This window comes from Eptatretus burgeri, chromosome 6 (assembly GCF_056783735.1).
Source record: "Eptatretus burgeri isolate ZD-2024b chromosome 6, Ebu_testis_v1, whole genome shotgun sequence".
NCBI lineage: Eukaryota > Metazoa > Chordata > Myxini > Myxiniformes > Myxinidae > Eptatretus > Eptatretus burgeri.
The window spans coordinates 62,729,911-62,752,699 of NC_140966.1; the positions used below are offsets into that span (position 1 = coordinate 62,729,911).

The window sequence follows — 22,789 nt, forward strand, 5'->3', positions numbered from 1 at the left end:
GAGGGGAATAATGCATTACATAATGTTCAGAACATAACCCAAAAACTGAAGACCAATTGTAAGCATGATTGCACTTGTTGAACCAAAACAAATCATCTTATGAAGATTATAGAAATATGAGGATGTGTGATTAGGAGTCGCAGTGATAGCTTGGCATGCTTGCTGTTGAGCTATTTAATCTGCATTTGATCCGTGAACGAATGAAAATGAATACAATGCTGCTGTTCTGATGCAGTTCCAGCAGGGGGTGGTGTGTCTAGGAGCATGCTTTGCTTTGGGTGGGGACCAAAAGAAGGCTTCTCACAGGCTCTGGGGTTTGTGCACCAATTCCTCTTGGGTAATGGGGTAATTGCACAGTTTGCTTTTAGGTTGTGCAGGTTAAAACTACCTCTGTGTCTCTCCAGAATAGTAGATACTCTGCTTAAAACCTCTGTACATGGTCAACGAATTGTGGATGTTAAGATGAAGTATATGGTAAGAATTTGGTTGGTACATAAAAGGCAACTTAATTGATAAAGTTCTTCTTCTTCTCCTTTCTTTAATGGCCACAATTATTCCCACATTATTGTGGGGTTGGCTGGGGGAAGGTTGTGGCCTGTCGTTCACAAACAGACTAGCCAGGCCTAACGTTTGACTAATTGTTAGGACAAAAATTTGGAAATTGTCCTTGGTACCGACGATAGCTCACCTACTCTTTGGGAAGGACACAACTTGTGTAATAATAATGTAATTAACTTAATCGTGTGTAATAATACACGTGCCGGGACAGAGAGACATTGTGTGTGTGTGTGTCTTTGTGATATATATATATATATATATATATATATATATATATATATATATATATATATATATATATATATATATATATATATATATATGTGTGTGTGTATATTATATATGTACTGTATATTCATACACATACTGTCAGAACACGCTGTTCACAATTCACAGATCCTGTGTATTCGCTGTTGATAAAATGTGACCTCCTCCTACATTTGCGACCCTGTGCTTTGCGTGTTCGTGTGTTTTGTTTTTTTTTGTGGTTTTTCACGAGCGTAGTCACTTTTTTTGTGCTTTTGCGGGGGTATTTGTGATTTTTCATGGGATTTTTGATTTCTCCTTATGAATTACAAACCGCTGGGATCCTATCCACCTTTTTCCCATTGAAACAATGCCCCGCCATTCGCGGATTCGACATTTGCAGAATTTTCCAGGAACATTTCCCCCATTAATAGCAGGGTCTGACAGTGTATACGTGTGTGTATGTATGTATGTATATATATATATATATATATATATATATATATATATATATATATATATATATATGTGTGTATATACTTCTGAGCACAGCTCTGTAGCTCTGTACATTAGCTTTGTCATGTGTACATCGCACTTATCAGTGAGGATGTAATTTTGCTTGCACCCTCTTCCCAGGCTACTTGTACATTGCCATTGAGTATGCAGCCTATGGCAACTTGCTCGACTTTCTCCGCAAGAGCCGAGTACTAGAGACTGATCCAGCATTCGCCAAGGAGCATGGCACAGCTTCAACACTCTCGTCACAGCAACTGCTGCAGTTTGCGATGGATGTGGCCAAAGGCATGCAGTACCTAAGTGAGAAGCAGGTAAGTCAACAACACACATCCCATGTTCGTGATCCCATTCCTTTAGAGATACGGGGGTCAGTGCACCAATTACTCATGACTATAGGGGTCTGTGAATCGATTCTTAATGGTTTGGGGGTCAGTGTACCAATTCCCCATTGGTATTGGGTCCTTGCACCATTATTATCTGTGGCTCTTTCAGTACATGTGCCAATTACCGCAGAATGATGCAGTTAAAAAGTTTACAAACTTGCTTGCATTTGGCTTGCCTGTTCTCAAGCTCGGTTGCTAAATGACAAAGCATGCGAACAATGTTTGCTCTTCTTGTCTTGAGAGAATGAGTGAGGGAGAGAGAGAGTAGATATTTGCAAGAAACCACTGCAGATCTCACTGCATGCCTGTCCTCTATATCTGCAGTTTATCCACCGAGATATGGCTGCCAGGAACATCTTGGTTGGCGAGAACTATGCAGCTAAAATCGCCGACTTTGGCCTTTCGCGTGGAGAAGAAGTCTACGTGAAGAAAACCATGGTAGGTGATTAATGTGGGCTCATTAGTAATTGTATATCCTGCTATTTTGCAGACTCCTTCATTTATCGTATCCTTTTTCGTAGTGTATGTATAAATTGTAGTGTCTGACTGTTATTGCTGTTCTCAAATGACAGTTGGTGCAATCTTTCTAAAGTGATGACGTTATCCTTCCTGATTTAAATGTTTTGAAGTAAATGTGGACTGAGATACCTCACTGGTAGTGTTATAACTTCTGAGCTACCTTACTAAATATGAGTTTGACAAATTTCACTGAGAGCCATTGTGTTTCTCAGCACAAGGAGCTGCATCATGGAACTGCACGGGAACACGGTTTTCATAAGTTTCACAATGTTATACCCCAGAGAGTTCAAAGTTTTTACCTTTATCTACAATCTAGTAGGTTTATTATGACAATGGATCTCAAATGGGACATGCTCTGGTGGAGTGTTGTGGTTGTTCTATCTCATGTCACATCATGCTCTGGTAGACTGCGATGATTAATTTGCTTGGACCTCATGTTGGTGATGCTATGATAGATGTCGACTGCTGTGTTGGATGGATCATATTCTGGAATACTGATGTGATTGCTCGGATCTCCTGCGGTTCATGCCCTGGTAGACTGTAGTGGTTGGTTGGACCTCAAGCAGGTCACACTCTGGTAGACTGCTGTGTTGGATGGATTATGCTCTGGAATACTGCTGTGATTGGTTGGACTCTTGTGGGGTCACACTGTGTTCGACTGCTGTGATTGGTTGCACTCTCGCGGGTCATGCTCTGGTGGACTGCGATGTTGAATTATGATCTTGACTAACACTGCTATGATCAGTTGAACCAAAGCCTTCCATAATTTTTGGCCGCTTTTACATTTGCAGTGGTGAGAAAAAGTTTGTGAAGCCTTTAGAATTTTCTGTATTTCTGCATAAATTTGACCTGAATTGTGATCAGATCATTATCTAAGTCCTAATAATAGATAAAGAGAACCTGATTAAACAAATAGCACACAAATTATCTACTTTTTCATTTATTACCCTCACCAGAGGAGAAGGCATTGCATTTGGGTCCGTTTGTTTGTTTTCTCTGCAACCACTTGTCAGATTGACACGATTTTCACCATAGGAGCGACGACTCGTGCACAATATTTTCATGATAATTATGATGTCATAGGTCACATGGTTTGGCAGCCATATTGGATTTACCCTAAAACCTGCAACAATGTTCTTCTCCAGAACTCCTGGACAGATCGAGGGGAAACTTCACACACATGTTCCCCAAGCCTTGGGGTCTTGGGGATACCAGTGTTCACAAATAATTTATAGGTCACATGGTCTGGCAGCCAGAATGTTTTTTATTTTTTTATACGGGTTGTTTTTGATTTTTAAAAATTTCTTATTCTTATTATTATTTTTAATAAGGCTCACTTTGCTGCACCTGGATGGCTTTGAGGGTGGAGGAGTAGGATCTGAATCCCAAATCCTATACAGGTTCCTCCTGATGACTTCATCTTTGCTTTTTGCTTGTTCGGGTTCCTTCTGATGACTCCGATGCAGGACTGTACCAATTTAGTCTTCCATTTGATTTGATTTGAATTTATTTTAATCCCATTCGAAATTCAACTCGATAACAATAAACGTCATGGGTCAGGGTCAGGTGTTCGAACAAAGCGGGGAGGCATCAAATCGGGACGTCTTGGTACCCGGTCATCACTACCAGCAGTGATAAAGTGGCAGTTCGAGTTATGTCTCTAATTAATTACGTAACACACCAGTACACAAGTTCTGCACAAAACACACGACACAAACACCGCACAAAACAAGTCCTGGTGAGGATCTTCAATCTCTGATTGCTCTTTTTCTTATTTATTGAGCAAAATAATCCAACATTCAATTTCTGTCAGAAAAAGTATGTGAACTTCAAGGTTAATCAGCTCAATTAAGGGGGTAATTACAGTTAGGTGTTTCAATCAATGGGATGATAATCATCAGTGAGTTTGGGTGGTCCTGTCCTACATGAAAAACATAAACTTTTTTTTTATCACCATCAGAGTCTGGTCTTCACCACACAGGTTTGTGGAAGTGTCATGCCCTAATCAAAAGAGATTTCTGAGGACGTCAGAAAGAGTAATTGATGCTCATTGGTCTGGAAAGGGTTACAAAACCATTTCTAAAGATGTTGGGCTCCACCAATCCACTGTCAGGCAGACAGTGTACAAATGGAGAAAATTCAACACCATTGTTACTCTTTCCAGGAGCGATTGTCCAATGCCAATCACTCCAAGATCAAGGCATACAAAAATCCATCCATCCATCCATCCATCCATCAGGACCATACTCTGTACAGAGAATCAGTGCTACCAAAGCAGTCTCCTGGGCTATTGGGCACAATCCTGGACAGGTCACCACTTCAACACAGGACACTCAAATGGCTCAATCATCCTAGCAAGCTGGTACTCATTTTGCCAACCTCAGGTTGAGTCATCTCCACCTGTTAATTCAACAGTCAAGTGGGATTTGAACTCAGGACCCTAGGATCCCAAGCCCACCACCCTAACCATTAAGCCAACACCAGGCACATGTACTATAATCCAGGATGTCACAAAGATCCCTCGGATAATGTCTAAGGATCTGCAGGCCTCTCCCTGCATTGGCTAATGTCAGTTTTCATGAGTCCACCATCAGGAAAACACTGAACAAGAATGATGTGCATGGGAGTACAGCAAGCAGGAAACCACAGCTCTCCAAGAAGAACATTGCCGCCCATCTCAACTTTGCCAAAGACCACCCGAATGATCCAGAAGGCTTTTGGAAGAATGTTCTGTGGACAGATAAGTCAAAAGTGGGACTTTTTGGCATAAATGAGAAATGTTATGTTTGGCAAAAATCAAACACTACATTCCAACATCAGAACCTCATCCCAACTGTGAAGCATGGTGGTGGGAGTATCATGGTTTGGGGCTGCTTTGCTGCCTCACGACCCGGATGGCTTACCATCATTGACGGAAGCATTAATTCTGAATTGTACCATCAAATTCTACAAGAGAATGTCAGGTCATCTATCCATGAGCTGAAGTGTAACAGAAAGTGGGTCATGCAGCAAGACAACGATCTTAAACACACAAGTAAATCTACAACAGAATGGCTGAACCAGAAAATATTTTTGCATTTTGGAATGGCCAAGTCAAAGTGCAGACCTTAACCCAATTGAAATTGGCAGAACCTGAAGCGAGCAGTTCATGAAAGAAAGCACAAAAACATCTCTGAGTTGAAGCAGTTCTGTAAGGAGGAATGGACAAAAACTCCTCTGAGCCGATGTGAACGACTGATCAGGATTTACAGGAAATGTTTGGTTAAAGTTATTGTTGCTCAAGCGGAGCTACCAGTTACTGAATGTGAAGGTTCACATACTTTTTCCGACAAAGAAATTGAATGTTGGATCATTTTGATCAATAAGTAAATGAAAGTGGATCATTTGTGTGATATTTGTTTAATCAGGTTCTCTTTATCTATTATTATGACTTAGATGAAGATCTGATCACATTTTAGGTCAAATTTACGTTGGAATACAAAAAATTTGAAAGGGTTCACAAACTTTTCTCACCACTGTGTCCTGCTTTGCCTTTCGTTTTGCATAACTTCTGGTCTTCTTTATTCGTCTCTCCTTGAAGAGGATACGAGACTATTGCAACACGCGTGTGCGTCCTGCGTTCTGCGTCGATATATTTTCGCTTTAAAATGTTTTTCTCTGAAACCACTTGTCAGATCGATGCAAAACTTTAAATATCGGAGGGAATCCTCAAAGAGAATATTTCAATGATAACTCTGACATCATAGGTTACATGGTATGGCACCCATATTGGATTAAAGGAAAAAATTTGGGCATCTTTTTCTCCGAACTGCTTAAAAAAGTAAAACGAAGGTTGGCATATGTCATAAACTCCCCATGAGGTGCAGAGGGTGATGACGATGGTGTCATCGGTGAAGTCCATAATTGCTTGAATCAAAATCCTTATCTGAAAAATCTGAAACTTCGTACATCCGATCTATGACCCAATGTAAGTGAAGAATTAAATTTATGATGTCATCGGTCATGTCATCTGGCAGCCATATTGAATTGAAAATAACATTAAAAAAAACTAGAGGGGGAGCACTCGGGAGAGTGCAAAACCTCCGCCGCCAATACTGCTGGGTCACTCAAGTGAACCTTATATCTTATTCATTAAATATGATGTCAACAGTGCTGACAGAGTTATAGTTCTTTTCTCCAACATTTTTGCGGGGGGGGGGGGGTTGGAAATCACTGAAAACATGTAGAAATGCAAAAAAAAGAAATCGAAATTTTGTTGAAAAAAAAAACTTACAAAAAATTTTTTTCTCACAATTTTTTCTTGGGGGTGGGGTTGGAAATCCCTTAAAATATGTAGAAATGCAAAAAAAACATTTTTTCTCTAACATTTTTTTTTGGGAGGGGGGTTGGAAATCACTTAAAACATGTGGAAATACAAAAAAAAAATTCTCTAACAATTTTTTTTTGGAGGGGGGGGTAACAATCTTGGGGGAGGGGGTTGGAAATCACTTAAAACATGTAGAAATGAAAAAAAAAATTTTCTTTACATTTTTTTTGGGGGGGGGGGTGGAAATCACTTAAAACGTAGAAATGCAAAAAAAAAAAATTTCTCTAACAATTTTTTTGGGGGGGGGGGCGGGACAAAGTCAAAAATATAATGGCATGATCCTTGGACCAGTCCTAACCCCCCCCCCACCAAGTTTCGTCGAAATCCGTGGAGGAGTTTCTCCGTAATACTGTTCACAAACAAACAAACAAACAGAAAGGGGTGAAAACAGTAACCTCTGATCTTCGATGGCGGAGGTTAAACATCTTCTTCTCTAGAACCACTTAACAGATTGATGCGAAACTTCATATGTATGAGCGCCCAGCTACGGGGAATGTAGTTTGAATTTTTTTTTCATGGTCACCTTTATTGATGCAAATTAGCCTTGATGGCACAAAAGTGTTTGGAAACTACTCTAATAATTAATCGATGATCAATAAGGCTTTGGATAATGGCAATGTATGTGACTTAATTGGGTGCATTGATGATGGTGTATACGAGCAATAATAGAAATGGGTCATAGAAATGGGTCGTAATAGGAGGGTGTTCGGTTAACGATGGTATATTTGTTCACAATGAGCATGCGAGGTGAGACTGGCACTCGTAGAGCACACATTCTCATTATTTATTAGCAATCTTACGAAGGGCATCTTCCTGGCTTACTGCTGCAGGAGTCAAGAGGATGAAGGATATTTGAGGCAGGTGACACACTCCGTCAGAAAGTGATTCTTTGAATTGCTAAATGATTACTTAAAATAAAGGATGATTCTGGCTCCCTCAATGTTTTGTTACAATTGTGATAACGTTGTTTTTCATGATGGGTACACTGCTGTTCATTAGTCCAACTGGACGGTGTAGAGGTAGTACACTTACCATTGAGCTGTCCAACTTGTTTTGATTTTACCGGACTATAGACTGTCAGATTGGTGCTTCGCAGGCAGGGTGTTGCATCGCGAACTGCTCCACCCCATCAGATGCCCATTAATCCAGCTGCCCCGTCTGCAAGCATTAGCTGGTGGCCGTTGAAGTCACCACGAAGTCTTTTGCTTGGGAATAGGCAAGCTATTGCCGGCATCCTGACCAATATACAAATTTTTCCGCCTTCAGTCAATCGTCAGGCCTATCCAGCCAGTTTGTGAAAGACTTCGGCCAAAAATGTTCCTCCTCTCGACCCCTGAAGAAGGTGGGAATAATTGGAGTATTCGGATTTGTAGTGATATACAGTGTTGTAGATTATGGAGTGCAAGTGCATCCTGAAATTGCTGAGCCTGTCGGAGAGCGAATCATTCCTGATGTCCAAGCAGTGACCTCTGACGTTGACCAAATGAGCTACTTGAACATTTGTTCACATAAGGGTTTTTTTGTCTCTCGTTTGAATTAACCTTTCCTTCGGAGTGATTAATCCACTCATTATGTACATGATATACATTGCCTTTCATGCACATTTATCCTTGCTGGCATTTCTTCCTTTCTTTGTTTCTTTTGCAGCACTCTTGCACTCATGGTGTCCTTTAACTTTAAGTCAGGGCTTTAAGGTTTTGTTTTTCCACCACAAGTTTCATTGTTGATGATGCCAGTAAAGTAGAAATAGTGACTTTTCATACGACTATGCATTTCGGCGTTTGGGACAAGGTGTATGTGTATTCGAATGATAAGCTTTTGATGGCTTTGCACAACCCGTGCGCTTTGGTCTGGCACCTAAAATGCATGTGTTAAGTTTTGTCCAACTGGTTCTTTCCTTTTTCTTTTTTTGAAATAAACAGGTGTTTCCAAGTCTGACAGTATGGTACAGATGCAGCACACTTCCCTTTGAGCCATCTCCTCTGGGTTTGATTCCCGAACTGACTATAAAGCGTCTGATTCGTGCTTCAGAGGCATAGTGTTGCATCGTAAAGTGCACCGTCCACCGGGTGTGCATGAAGCTGAATGTGCAATCTGCTAACATTAGTTAGTGGGCATTTGATGATCCCATGATAAGATCATCGGCACCCTGAACAAAAGTCATCCCACCACATTTATCCATCACAGGAATTATCCATCACTGTTCGGCGATGCATTTTAGCCTGAGGAACAAGGTACGGGTCAATTGCTTTGACAGGCTTCTCATGGATTTAGATAAACAAGCACTTTGTTCTTCAGGTTAAAGTGCATGCGGTCAGCTTTCTAACAATTATTTTGCCTTGAATTTTGAAATGCAAAGGTATTTCTCGATTGAACGAGAACACAATTTCACAATTGGCCATTCGGTAGAGTGCTTACCTCCGCCAGGCTGATTAGTTTACGTTTTGTATCCCACTGATAGGCTGGATCTGGATTCAGACCTAAACCAAAATTTAATCAGTGTGTTCTTGTCATCTAACCAATTCATCCACCAAGTTTCGTCCGAATCCGTCCACAACTTTTTCAGATATCCTGCTATGTCGTTTTTGGCCTGATCTCGAGCTCAATGGTGAAAAATCAGTTTTAAACTTCTCGAATCCAAATCCGGATTTGGATCTTCACCATAATCTAATCATTTTGTCCGTGTCACATACCCAAGCTCTCCACCAAATTTCGTCCGAATCCATCCACAACTTTTTCAGATATCCTGTGACATGTCGTTTTTGAGCCCGATCTCTCAATGGTGAAGAATCCACAAAAATTTCATAACGAGTGCATAAAAACTGGCCAAAAAATCATGTGACAGACAAACAAACAAACGCTACAAGGCGGTAGGTGGCGATGGGTCGCCGAGCATGGAAACTATAAGATATAGAGCAAAATGGATGTCATATAGCGGATAGGGAATCACCTTAAGATTATGCATATCAAATCTCATCGAGTTCCATCTACTGACAACTACTCGGTATCCATTTGAATGAAAAGTACCGAAAATGCGGTTTGAAATCAGAAATCTCCAAAGTTTGAGGGGGTGCTGTGGGTGAACAAAGATCTAAATCGAAAATCCGGCTCGATTGTTTGTGCACAATGTATTCCAGACGATTAGTGTGAATTTTCATGACCATCCGACCATAACCCTAGGAGGAGTAGTATTTGGCGCGAAGGCACCTCCAGCTCTCACTTAAAATCGATTTTTGCACTAATTGACCTTTGACCCCTGACCTAAGCAAAATCGGTCAATATGTCCTGAGGCAAAGTTGTAGTACTCATTGAGTACCATTAACCTGCAAAGTTTCATTCGTATCGATGCATTCACCTGGTCGCTAGGGGACCTTCAATTTTCGCCAATGTTCGCGCATACCCTAATTGTAGGGGGCGCTGCAGGTAAAGTATTCCATATATCACAAAAACCGGAATATATTTTATAGAGCATCACGTGTAGATCATTCGTGCCAAATTTCATAACCCTACGTGGGAAAATGGCTTTCGGAATTGATTTTGCGTGAACGGTACCGATTTTGAAGGTTTTTCGGTTGTTGCTAGGGAACCAAAGCGTCCCTAGCAACCATCACGATTTCCAAAGCACTAGGTCATAAGATGTACCTACCACCCGAGTTTGGTCAAAATCCGCCCACGTTTACTACCAATTATGCTGATGACAAACGAACAAACATCCAAACAAACAGACAGAATTACTGACAATAAGGGTCACCTATTTCGGCGACCCAACAGATGAACATACCTGGCGAAATTTTTTTTCCACCAAGTAACAAACAGACAGACAAATATGGGTGAAAACAAAACCTCCATCGACCTTTGGTTGTGGAGGTAAAAACAGTATTGATGAGGACTCATTATCCCTTCTCCCCTCCCTTTCCCAACCCATTCCTTCTCATCCACACCCCAGTCCCTATTTGATAAACCTTGAGGATGGTACTTGAAGAAATATATCTTTCACAGAATTTCAGCATTTGAATCGATGTGTTTAATTAGCTTTGTTCATTGTGTGAATTTATATACAAATGAGATTTCTCCTCTCACCCTTCCTCAACTGAGTGAATCCCCATAAAATGACAAGAGCATGATTTTAGCATTTTGTTTATTACCTCCACCACCGAAGGTGAAGGAGGTTCTGTTTTCACCCCCTTTCTGTCTGTTTGTTTGTCTGTTTGTGTACAAGATATCTCAAAAAGTTGTGGACAGGTTCGGTGTGTGACAAGGACGAACTGATTAGATTTTGGTAAAGATCCGGATCCGGATCTGGCTACTGGAATTTTTTTTTTTAAGTGATTCTTCACCATTGAGAGACGGGGCCAAAAAACGATATATAGCATGACGTCTCAAAAAGTTTGGGACGGATTCGGATGAAACTTGTGGTCACACACCCAACCCGTCCACCGACGAATTGATTCGATTTTGGGGGAAGATGCGACTCCAGATCTGCGTACGAGAATTATTCAATGTTTAAAAGCGATTGTTCACCATTGAGAGACGGGGCCAAAAACGATACGGTAATTGGATAGCATGATATTTGAAAAATGTATTTGGCCCGATGTGTTCTCATGGGTCAGGCATTGCGTGGCGGAGGGATGTGCTCCAACGAGTACCCTTCTCGTTGAATTCTGCTTCCATTTCCAAGCTGAAGAAAAAAAAAAACTATTCACAGTTTACATGGAATGATGGAATAATTCTGCCATTGACCCATGAGTCATTTCAAGTTGATTTGAATGAACCACTTTCAGGTTAAGTGAAACATGTTTTCCAGAGAATGTTCAGTTTAAAGTTTAAACAAAAACGATGAGTTTACTTTTATCAGAATGGGTCATCTACATGGTGTATTTTTTGAAAAAATGTGAGGAAGTGGGGGTGGAGATGCAAGTTGAGTAAACAAAGGACAGTGTAGGAGGGTGTGGGGAGTGGGGGCAGGGGGGGGAGGTGGGCAATGGTATCAATATTACTAATACATATATATTTATATATGTATATGTATGTATATCCACATAAATACTCATGGGGCATGCTTGCAGACTGCAATCAACTACTAAGGTGCATCCTACATACATACATACATACATACATAAAGATAAGCTTTATGTATTTGATGTGGCAGATTATGCTTGCATTTTGTAAGCAGCTAAATAACTCAAACAAATCAAAAATTCGTGATTTGAATGAGCTCGTAATTCAAACATTGACAGCCATAGTAATTTTTAATGTAAATTGGCAACGGCAAAAGTTATAAAATAAGTAGCGGCGAAGGTGTGTGTTCGTGTTGTTTGGCAACCAGTTTGAGTGTATACTCCACTTTCTTGGGTCAAATCGCCAGCCGTGAGCAGAACAGTCTGCGTCGGCCGACTTTATTCGTGGGTATTCTTGGTCATGGACATTTTGCGACTGTTTTGTGATTTTCTTTTCCTGGAATCGTGGCCTTGAGTTGCATCAACTTGTGAAATTCCAGCTTTATACCCCATCTAGAAAGTACTAAACATTTATCTCAGCAAATCAGTGGTTAGGAAGGATATACAGTGTGTGTGTGTATATATATATATATATATATATATATATATATATATATATATATATATATATATATATATATATATATATATATATATATATATTTGTTACGATTTCGCGCCCGCCGGCGTGCTGACGGCCACGTAACTCGAATCGCGGCACGTCGCCCACCGGACGGACAATCCAGTCGTGACCCTCTCGGACTAACGCCGGGAACCAGTCACGGGTGGACCTTTCGGTCTCACCGCGATCGAGCCAATCAGCCCCCGCGTGGGATAGGGTTGCTCGCCAAATTCGACCTACCTAAGTACCCACACGGAGGGTAGACCGGGCGATCGCACCTCGCCGCAGGTCGACTTCGGACACGGGCCACTTAAGCGACCCGTTCCGTACTATCGGGATAACCGAGCGGTGTTATTCGTCGACCTCGACGGTTCGATTAATTAACGGGCGTATTCAGCCCACTACCAACCCTTTACGTGAAGCAAGATGAGGATTCAATGAAGGAAATGACGAAGCGAAGCGGGAAACAGTTCAACACAAAAGCACATTTATTCGCGATGAACGGAAAGCACACATTTTCAATTCCACCAAAAGCACATAGAAAAGGAGAGAAACACAATGCAATTCCACCAAAAGCACATAGAAAGAAAAGAAACACAATGCAATTTTTACACAAAAAGCAAATGCGACAATGCAGATCTAATACCGATTACGCGAGCACACGGCAACACTTATACAATTTTACTTCACAGACGGCGCCGACAACACATACCCAAAACCAAGAAAAAGAACACCCTCAAAGATGAGGCGGGCCTGAGGCCGAGACCGGGTCGGGCCTACCCGTCTGGTGATGAGACGCGGAGCGGCGATGGTGCCTCAACTCCGCGGGCCTCGTGGGCAGTGTCTGGTAGGGGGTGGGAAAGGGGCCCCCTTGGTCGCACTATCTCAGCGCGGGGGGGAAACAGGAGGGGATTGCTGATGCTCGGGGTATAGAGGATTTCCACTCTTCCTCGAGTCCCGCGACGAGCGTCTCCACCTCGGCCAGGTCGCGCCGTCGGCCTCCCTGGTGTGCAGCTCCCTGCACGACGCGAGCACCCCCTCGTCTGCCCTCGCCGCCTCTCCACAGCTCCGTCCCCTCCGCTCCGACTCCAACGCACACGACGACGACCAACTCCTTCTTGCTTCTTCTTCCCAACTCCACCGCCCGCGAAGTCTTAACTCTCTATTCACTTGACTGACGAACGTGGTCGCTTATATAAGCCCCGTGGCTTCGCTCTCTCATCTTTGACCCCCTGCCTTCGACCTTTCACCTCGCTCCCCATTGGCCCGAGAAAAAGTGGGCGTGAATGCATTTTGATCCATAAATTTGCATATAGCGATCGCCCTCCAACGCCCTGGAGGCGGGGCCAAATCGCCCCTCGCTCACCGATTGGATGGAACAAAAGTGGGTGTGTGTCGTTTTTGATCCGTTTTTGAAGTGGAAAATCCGTGGTTTTGTACACGCTGTTCGGCGTGCGCCCTGCACGAGTCCAACACCGGTACCCACAGGCGGCGCAAGAACGGTGGCGATGCGACGGTTGCGAGGTGTGACGTGAAGCGGCGCCGCCGTGGGTGGTTGATGTTGTGGTTGGTGGTGGTAACAATGGCGGTTGGTCCAAAATAAAGATAGTAAAAGAAAAACGGCTATCCTGAAGAGTCGCAGCACGCATGAATAACATTTATTCCCACTAGACAACGGGTTTGGGCCTAACTACACATATACTTCCCGAGATATCTCACCTAAGGGACCTGAATGGTGGTTTGCGAATTTGGTAACCACAACACTACCCCCTCCCCTTTTTACAGACTCGTCCCGAGTCGTCAAATTTTCGTGTGCCATCGTGTGTAGTTTTCCCCTAGTACATTTTATCTACGGATCCCTGAGTGCGACATTCATGGTATTCGTGTCCCCAAAATAAATAACCTGAGGGCTGCGTAACTACCTAAACAAACTCACTCACACGGACGACTTAAATAAAATTGCCGGCGCTAGGACAGACATGCCGGGGGTGCACTCATATTTACAGTACATCTTAACCTTAACTTACAAATTTTACACTAAACCATGGCCCAGGATCATTGAACTCTGCAAAAGAAAACAGTTAGCAGGGAGCCAGGCTGCTCGCATGCAGTCTCTGGCTCAAAACAATGCAGGTGACAGGGAACGTGGCTGGCTGCTCACACGCAGTCCAAGGCCTTCCCTTTTGAACTGAATGCAGTGAACCACAACGGTGCATGGGCTGCACAAACGCAGTCTCCGTGCCAGCTCAAGTGGCACACGCAATGAGCACAACGAATGGATGGATGAACACAAACACGGTGCACGGGCCGCCACGCAGGCCCGTGTTGTAGCTGCCAACAGGGCAGTTCTTGCAGCTTGCAAACTGTTGCCTTGCGGATCCTGGCGCACATGGAAATGAACAGGGGGGGGGGGCAGAGCAAAAATTGAACGGGGCTGGTGAACGTGGGCAGTGGGCATGGCATGGCAAAGGCAGCAGGCAAACACAGCCCGCAGAAGAAGGCCGCTGCAGGCAAACACAGCCGGCAGATGAACTGGCCGGCACAGGCCTTGAAGAAAAACAGCCAGCAGATGAACTGGCCGGCACAGGCCCCGCAGCACAGCAGCTGCAGACGATCCAGCCGGCACAGGCCCTGCAGCAAAACAACAGCTGCCGATGAAGTTGGCCGGCCTCCGCCTTGAAGCAAAACACGGCCAGCCGATGAAGTTGGCCAGCCTTTGCCGTTCAGTGGAGGTTGGTGGAGGGAGTGTGGTGGTGCTGGCCACTTGGAAGGCGGGCTCGGACCTACCTACCTGTCTCCCTCCCAACCTATCGCCTTTGCCTGTCACTGTACATACCCACTCCCTTAATTTGTCAAACCCCAATTTAGCCCCAACTTAATTTTTTTTTGTTGTTTTTATTTTTACTCCCCCACTATAAATCGTCCCCTAACCCCCTTTATCGTCCTTGTTCGGCTAACCTATCCTGTCACCTAGCCTACTCCCAACCCCTACGTTCCCTTCCCGGAGGGGAGTAAGGGAGAGCTCGCGTCCTTTGTCGAGGCCCAACGAAGCCTCAGAATGGCCTCCCCAGAGTTCAGCGATCTATAACCAAAGTGGGTCCAGCGGCCCACAACGACAGCGAGGGGATGGATGGTGCGGAGGGGTACATCTCCTAATCTACCCTATCCATTTAACTGTTAAACTACCCCGGGGCTTTCAACAAGCGCCTCTCGCTTAAACTATTGGTTCTAACAACTCAGATTCCCGTCGCCTGTGTTGGTGTCCTTACAATTTCGGGCCTCGCCCCCCAATTTTCTCTCCGTGCCCTCACACGGTCTCCTGGCTGGGACACGTGGCTCCCTTTGGCAGGCACGACCCTCTGCCGAATCTCCCGCTATGGCACCCCCGGGCACTACACTGCCTCCGAGCCTACCAGCTCCCTAACACCGGGAGTGCCCCCATGGCACCTCCCCTGAAACGCACACGTGGCAGGCTGGCTTCCCGGGCCCCTTTCCGAGGGTCACCCATGCCCACAACACTGCCCACGCGGCTAATGGCGCCCCGGGCCCCCGCACCAAGCAGGCGCACCCGTGCCCACTACTCTATCCCGGCCCCCATGGGCCCATGGCCTACCGCGGCCGACTAGCCTGGTGCCCGGGGTACCCACTCAGCGATACTCACCTTTCGCAGCCACGCTCCCAAGCCCGTCAACAGGGCTCCTGCACCCCTCCAAATGGGTTTCGAGCCTACATTCCCACCAACAGCAAAACGACCTCCATTTTTCAATTTGACTAACCCAGCTAACTCACTTTACTCTGACCCCGGGGTCCCTTGGGCGGGAGTCACTCCTCCCCCCAATCACTCATCGCACCATGCATTCCCCATTCACTCCATACACACAGACCCGCTGGCCTCACTCACTCACCATGTACTCACCTCACAACTCTCAACTCTTCAACACACACACCGCTGAACTCTGCCATCCTTCTAACTACATCCCCTAACTAACTCGTGCTCCCACGTCGTCCCTTAAACTACAGCACGTTCCTTTTAACACTACGTAGCTAAACTACGTCCCCTCTACACATTCACAAGTCTGTCACTGTCTCAAAATTAATCCCATTTTATTTCCCAACCTAAATCTGGCTACAATCCCTCTAACTAATCCATTCCACGGACTCCATGAGGACTTACCCCTGCCCCATGAAGTCGGTCTAACTAAGCTAACCCTTCCCCCTAACTAGTTTCCATCCTGTGCCCCGGTAAGGGGGTCTTCCACCCCTTGCCCAGGAATCCTGTGCACCCGAAAGTGAGGCTTGCTTTTCCCTTTTTTTTTTTTTTTTCCATGCGCATCACCAGCGCGGCAACTCGCGCACTTCGCACCTGCCCGTGACGTCATGCAGCTGCACGTGTTCCTCGTCCCTCCTTGGACGGTACTATCCGGCAGGGATACCCCTCCTGCCGGATTCCAACCCCACGTGCAGCCATGACGTCACCGTGCGCAATAAAAAAAAAACACAAGCCCCACGTCTCGAGGGGTTCCCCACGCGAACACATGTGCTTTGCCCGTTGGAGCTTAACACACACGATCGCGTGGAGAACCCGTCCGGTCCAAATCCATTTACCTGCCTAAACTTTGTCCGTCCGCGGGATCGGCAAATCCAGCGCGTGCGTTTCCGGACCGGGACTTCACTCTCGCAAGCGAGCACGTGGTGGTCTCGTGCGTTGCACAGCACGGACCGCGTGCTCACTGCTGGGTGAACCCGGCACGGTCCCCGAAACAACTACAGCCGCTACTCGGCTTTCTCTCCTCTGTCGCCGTCTCCGTCTCCATTCCACCCACGCACACCTGCGTGTTACGACGCACACAGTCCACTCCATCACATTCACACCGGGAGATGCAGCTGCGTGCTCCCGCATGCCAACCGACATCTCCCTTACATACCGCTCTCTCACACACACGGTCTCCCTTGCATTCGGCCGTTCACTCACGTATGCCATTTTCCTCACATAAACCATACCACTTACACACGCGGGGGCACTCGCCCGCGGTGCCTCACTCATACACCGTGCCTCACTCACACACGCGGGGGCACTCATCCGCGGTGCCTCACTCATACTGGCCATTTCATCCACACACACGGCCTCACTCACACACGGTGCCTCACCCACACACCGTGCCTCACTCACACACGCGGGGGCACTCACCCGCAGTGCCTCACTCACTTGCGGTGCCCCTTTTACACACGGCGTGCTGGGAAGCACACACTCCGGCACACTCGCCACCACACCACTCACACACGGGGTTGCTTCCACACACGGGGACGCACTCACGCCTTGCACCACACACACAGGGACAACCACACTGGGGATTCGTGTCCCCACAAGGGTCTCCGGGGCCTCTATACCCCCCAAGCTCTCCATGCACCTGTTCACAGCACCCGTCCTCTCAACCTCGCAAAGCACGACCGAACTCACCTGGTCGTGACTCACCTCAAGGGGGCATACTCCCTCCCCTCGTTCCTGGAGGAGGCCATCCAGGTGCTCGCACTGGGTCTCTACCCAGTCCGCCAGCTCACCCCCATTATCCTCCACTACCTCTGTGTGTGTGTGCGCGTCACTTACCCCGTCTTCATCGTGTTGTCTCTCCTCTATTTTTTCTGTCTCCCGTGTCTCGATACATTTATAAGTTTCTGTCGTCGTCACCTCGTGTCTCGTCTCACACGTTTTGGTCTCCCCATTTAATTTTTCCCTCTTGGTCACCGTCGATTCCTCTGTCACGACCCTCGCCCAACACGCCCCCCGAATTATTTTTTTACCCGCCTCCACCGCGGGCCTGTCAGCCGTTGCACCCCCTTCCAGCTCGTTTGCTCCCACACGTGGAGTCGCCATTCCCAGCTCCCTGGTCACGGCCTTCATGCCCGCCTGCAGGCATCGGCCCATGTTCTGCGTCTCACCCCGCAGTTTTTTCGTTTCTTCCTTCATTTGCTTTGTACTCGCATCGATCTTTTCGTTCATGCTTTTTATTTCGTTTATCATTTCATTTGTGTATGTATCCATTTTTTCGTTCATTTGCTTGATCATGTTCGCTTTCATTTCCGCCAGCATGGCGCATAGCTGGGCCATGTCGGGTGCGCTTGGGTGAGCCGTTTCGGCAGGGGTTGGGGAAGGGTTTTGGTGGAGATGGGGAGGGGAGGTGTCATACACCGCGGCCGCTGCCGCACCCATTTCGGGCTCTGGGTTCAGTTGGACGAGTTCATGTTCCTGCACGGGCATTCCATCCTGGGCCATGGATCCTACGCATTCTACATCCATTTCTAATACCCCCGGCTCCCGGTCGCCTTGAGACGCCATCTTGCTTCTCGTGAAGGGTTAATTTCGCTCGCTCGTAATTTGGAGGGAATCGGGGGTCGCTTCTCTCACCCCTGGACCGATTCCCGTGAATTTAATTGGAGACAGGAGAGCCCGTTTTCCCGTTCTCCGTTACCAGTGCCGCGAGGAGGGCGATGGATTTGTATCGCACGACCTGACACCAGTGTTACTGATTTCACGCCCGCCGGCGTGCTGACGGCCACGTAACTCGAATCGCGGCACGTCGCCCACCGGACGGACAATCCAGTCGTGACCCTCTCGGACTAACGCCGGGAACCAGTCACGGGTGGACCTTTCGGTCTCACCGCGATCGAGCCAATCAGCCCCCGCGTGGGATAGGGTTGCTCGCCAAATTCGACCTACCTAAGTACCCACACGGAGGGTAGACCGGGCGATCGCACCTCGCCGCAGGTCGACTTCGGACACGGGCCACTTAAGCGACCCGTTCCGTACTATCGGGATAACCGAGCGGTGTTATTCGTCGACCTCGACGGTTCGATTAATTAACGGGCGTATTCAGCCCACTACCAACCCTTTACGTGAAGCAAGATGAGGATTCAATGAAGGAAATGACGAAGCGAAGCGGGAAACAGTTCAACACAAAAGCACATTTATTCGCGATGAACGGAAAGCACACATATTCAATTCCACCAAAAGCACATAGAAAAGGAGAGAAACACAATGCAATTCCACCAAAAGCACATAGAAAGAAAAGAAACACAATGCAATTTTTACACAAAAAGCAAATGCGACAATGCAGATCTAATACCGATTACGCGAGCACACGGCAACACTTATACAATTTTACTTCACAGACGGCGCCGATAACACATACCCAAAACCAAGAAAAAGAACACCCTCAAAGATGAGGCGGGCCTGAGGCCGAAACCGGGTCGGGCCTACCCGTCTGGTGATGAGACGCGGAGCGGCGATGGTGCCTCAACTCCGCGGGCCTCGCGGGCAGTGTCTGGTAGGGGGTGGGAAAGGGGCCCCCTTGGTCGCACTATCTCAGCGCGGGGGGAAACAGGAGGGGGTTGCTGATGCTCGGGGTATAGAGGATTTCCACTCTGCCTCGAGTCCCGCGACGAGCGTCTCCACCTCGGCCAGGTCGCGCCGTCGGCCTCCCTGGTGTGCAGCTCCCTGCACGACGCGAGCACCCCCTCGTCTGCCCTCGCCGCCTCTCCACAGCTCCGTCCCCTCCGCTCCGACTCCAACGCACACGACGACGACCAACTCCTTCTTGCTTCTTCTTCCCAACTCCACCGCCCGCGAAGTCTTAACTCTCTGTTCACTTGACTGACGAACGTGGTCGCTTATATAAGCCCCGTGGCTTCGCTCTCTCATCTTTGACCCCCTGCCTTCGACCTTTCACCTCGCTCCCCATTGGCCCGAGAAAAAGTGGGCGTGAATGCATTTTGATCCATAAATTTGCATATAGCGATCGCCCTCCAACGCCCTGGAGGCGGGGCCAAATCGCCCCTCGCTCACCGATTGGACGGAACAAAAGTGGGCGTGTGTCGTTTTTGATCCGTTTTTGAAGTGGAAAATCCGTGGTTTTGTACACGCTGTTCGGCGCGCGCCCTGCACGAGTCCAACACCGGTACCCACAGGCGGCGCAAGAACGGTGGCGATGCGACGGTTGCGAGGTGTGACGTGAAGCGGCGCCGCGGTGGGTGGTTGATGTTGTGGTTGGTGGTGGTAACAATGGCGGTTGGTACAAAATAAAGATAGTAAAAGAAAAACGGCTATCCTGAAGAGTCGCAGCACGCATGAATAACATTTATTCCCACTAGACAACGGGTTTGGGCCTAACTACACATATACTTACCGAGATATCTCACCTAAGGGACCTGAATGGTGGTTTGCGAATTTGGTAACCACAACAATATATATATATATATATATATATATATATATATATATATATATATATATATATATATATATATATATATATATATACATACATACAGTGGGGAGAACAAGTATTTGATACACTGCCGATTTTGCAGGTTTTCCCACTTACAAAGCACGTCGAGGTCTGTAATTTTTATCATAGGTACACTTCAACTATGAAATACGGAATCTAAAATAAAAATCCTGAAAATCACATTGTATGATTTTTAAATAATTAATTTGCATTTTATTTCATGAAATAAGTATTTGATCACCTACCAACCAGTAAGAATTCCGGCTCTCACAGACCTGTTAGTTTTGTCTTTAAGAAGCACTCCCATTCTCCACTCATTACCTGTATTAACTGCACCTGTTTGAACTCGTTATCTGCCTAAAAGACAGCTGTCCACACTCAATCAATCAGACTCCAACCTCTCCACAATGGGCAAGACCAGAGAGCTGTCTTCGGACATCAGGGACAAAATTGTAGACTTGCACAAGGCTGGGATGGGCTACAGGACAATAGGCAAGCAGCTTGGTGAGAAGGCAACAACTGTTGGCGCAATTATTAGAAAATGGAAGAAGTTCAAGATAACAGTCAATCTCCCTCGGTCTGGGGCTCCATGCACGATCTCACCTTGTGGAGCCTCATTGATCATGAGAAAGGTGAGGGATCAGCCCATAACTACACGGCAGGACCTGTTCAATGACCTGAAGAGAGCTGGGACCACAGTATCAAAGAAAACCATAAGTAACACACTACGCCGTCATGGATTAAAATCCTGCAGCACACACAAGGTCCCTCTGCTCAAGCCAGCGCATGTCCAGGCCCGTCTGAAGTTTGCCAATGACCATCTGGATGATCCAGAGGAGGAATGGGAGAAGATCATGTGGTCTGATGAGACCAAAATAGAGCCTTTTGGTTTAAACTCCACTCGCCGTGTTTGGAGGAAGAAGAAGGATGAGTACAACCCCAAGAACACCATCCCAACCGTGAAGCATGGAGGTGGAAACATCATTCTTTGGGGATGCTTTTCTGCAAAGGGGACAGGACGACTGCACCGTATTGAGGGGAGGATGGATGGGGCCATGTATCGCGAGATCTTGGCCAACAACCTCCTTCCCTCAACAAGAGCATTGAAGATGGGGTGTAGCTGGGTCTTCCAGCATGACAACGACCCAAAACGCACAGCTCGGGCAACTTTGGAGTGGCTCCGTAAGAAGCATCTCATGGTCCTGGAGTGGCCTTGTCAGTCTCCAGACCTGAACCCAATAGAAAATCTTTGGAGGGAGCTGAAAGTCTGCGTTGCCCAGCGACAGCCCCGAAACCTGAAGGATCTGGAGAAGATCTGTATGGAGGAGTGGGCCAAAATCCCTGCTGCAGTCTGTGCAAACCTGATTAAGAACTACAGGAAACCTCTGATCTCTGTAACTGCAAACAAAGGTTTCTGTACCAAATATTAAGTTCTGTTTTTCTGATGTATCAAATACATATTTCATGCAATAAAATGCAAATTAATTATTTAATAATCATACAATGTGATTTTCAGGATTTTTGTTTAAGATTCCGTCTTTCACAGTTGAAGTGTACCTATGATGAAAACTACAGACCTCTACGTGCTTTGTAAGTGGGAAAACCTGCAAAATCGGCAGTGTATCAAATACTTGTTCTCCCCACTGTATGTATATATATATATATATATATATATATATATATATATATATATATATATATATATATATATATATATATATATATATATATGTATATATATATATATATATGTATATGTATGTGTATATGTATATGTATATGTATATGTATATGTATATGTATATGTATATATATATATATATATGTATATGTATATGTATATATATATATATATATATATATATATATATATATATATATATATATATATATATATATATATATATACTTTTCCTGCCTCGTTTTCATGATCATCCCGTTCCCACGTGGGAATGAGCATTTTGTTTGACCCAGGAGAAGTTTCTTCGACACCTGCACATGCAGCACATTAAGGAAACAATAGGGAAATGGACATGGTACACAGGATCTTTAACCCGTGATCCCGGCTTTATGAGCTGAGTACAAAGAGGGAATGCTGCAAAAGCCAAGCCACTTGTGGGATCGAAGAAGAGCCAATCCTTTCGCATATTCAGACGCATATGGCTGCCAAGGCAGTTTTCCATTGGCGTGGAGGCACAATCCTCGATGGGTCACCATGCCGACTCAGGATATGCAATGGCTCATTCTTACCAGTAAGCTGGTGCTCATTTTGCAGATCTCGGAAGGATGACGGGCTGAGT

The 22,789-nt window shown here is 45.9% G+C and overlaps 1 protein-coding gene across 3 annotated transcripts in view; it reads left to right on the forward strand.

Moving 5' to 3' along the window:
• Positions 1-22,789, forward strand: part of LOC147024930 (tyrosine-protein kinase receptor Tie-1-like) — a 161,641-nt gene that overhangs the window by 57,419 nt on the left and 81,433 nt on the right. For all 3 annotated transcript variants that reach the window (XM_085885348.1, XM_085885350.1, XM_085885349.1), the window contains exons 20-21: positions 1,441-1,631; positions 2,028-2,141. In XM_085885348.1, coding sequence (XP_085741474.1) covers positions 1,441-1,631; positions 2,028-2,141 — 305 coding nt within the window. The remainder of the gene's footprint in view (positions 1-1,440; positions 1,632-2,027; positions 2,142-22,789) is intronic.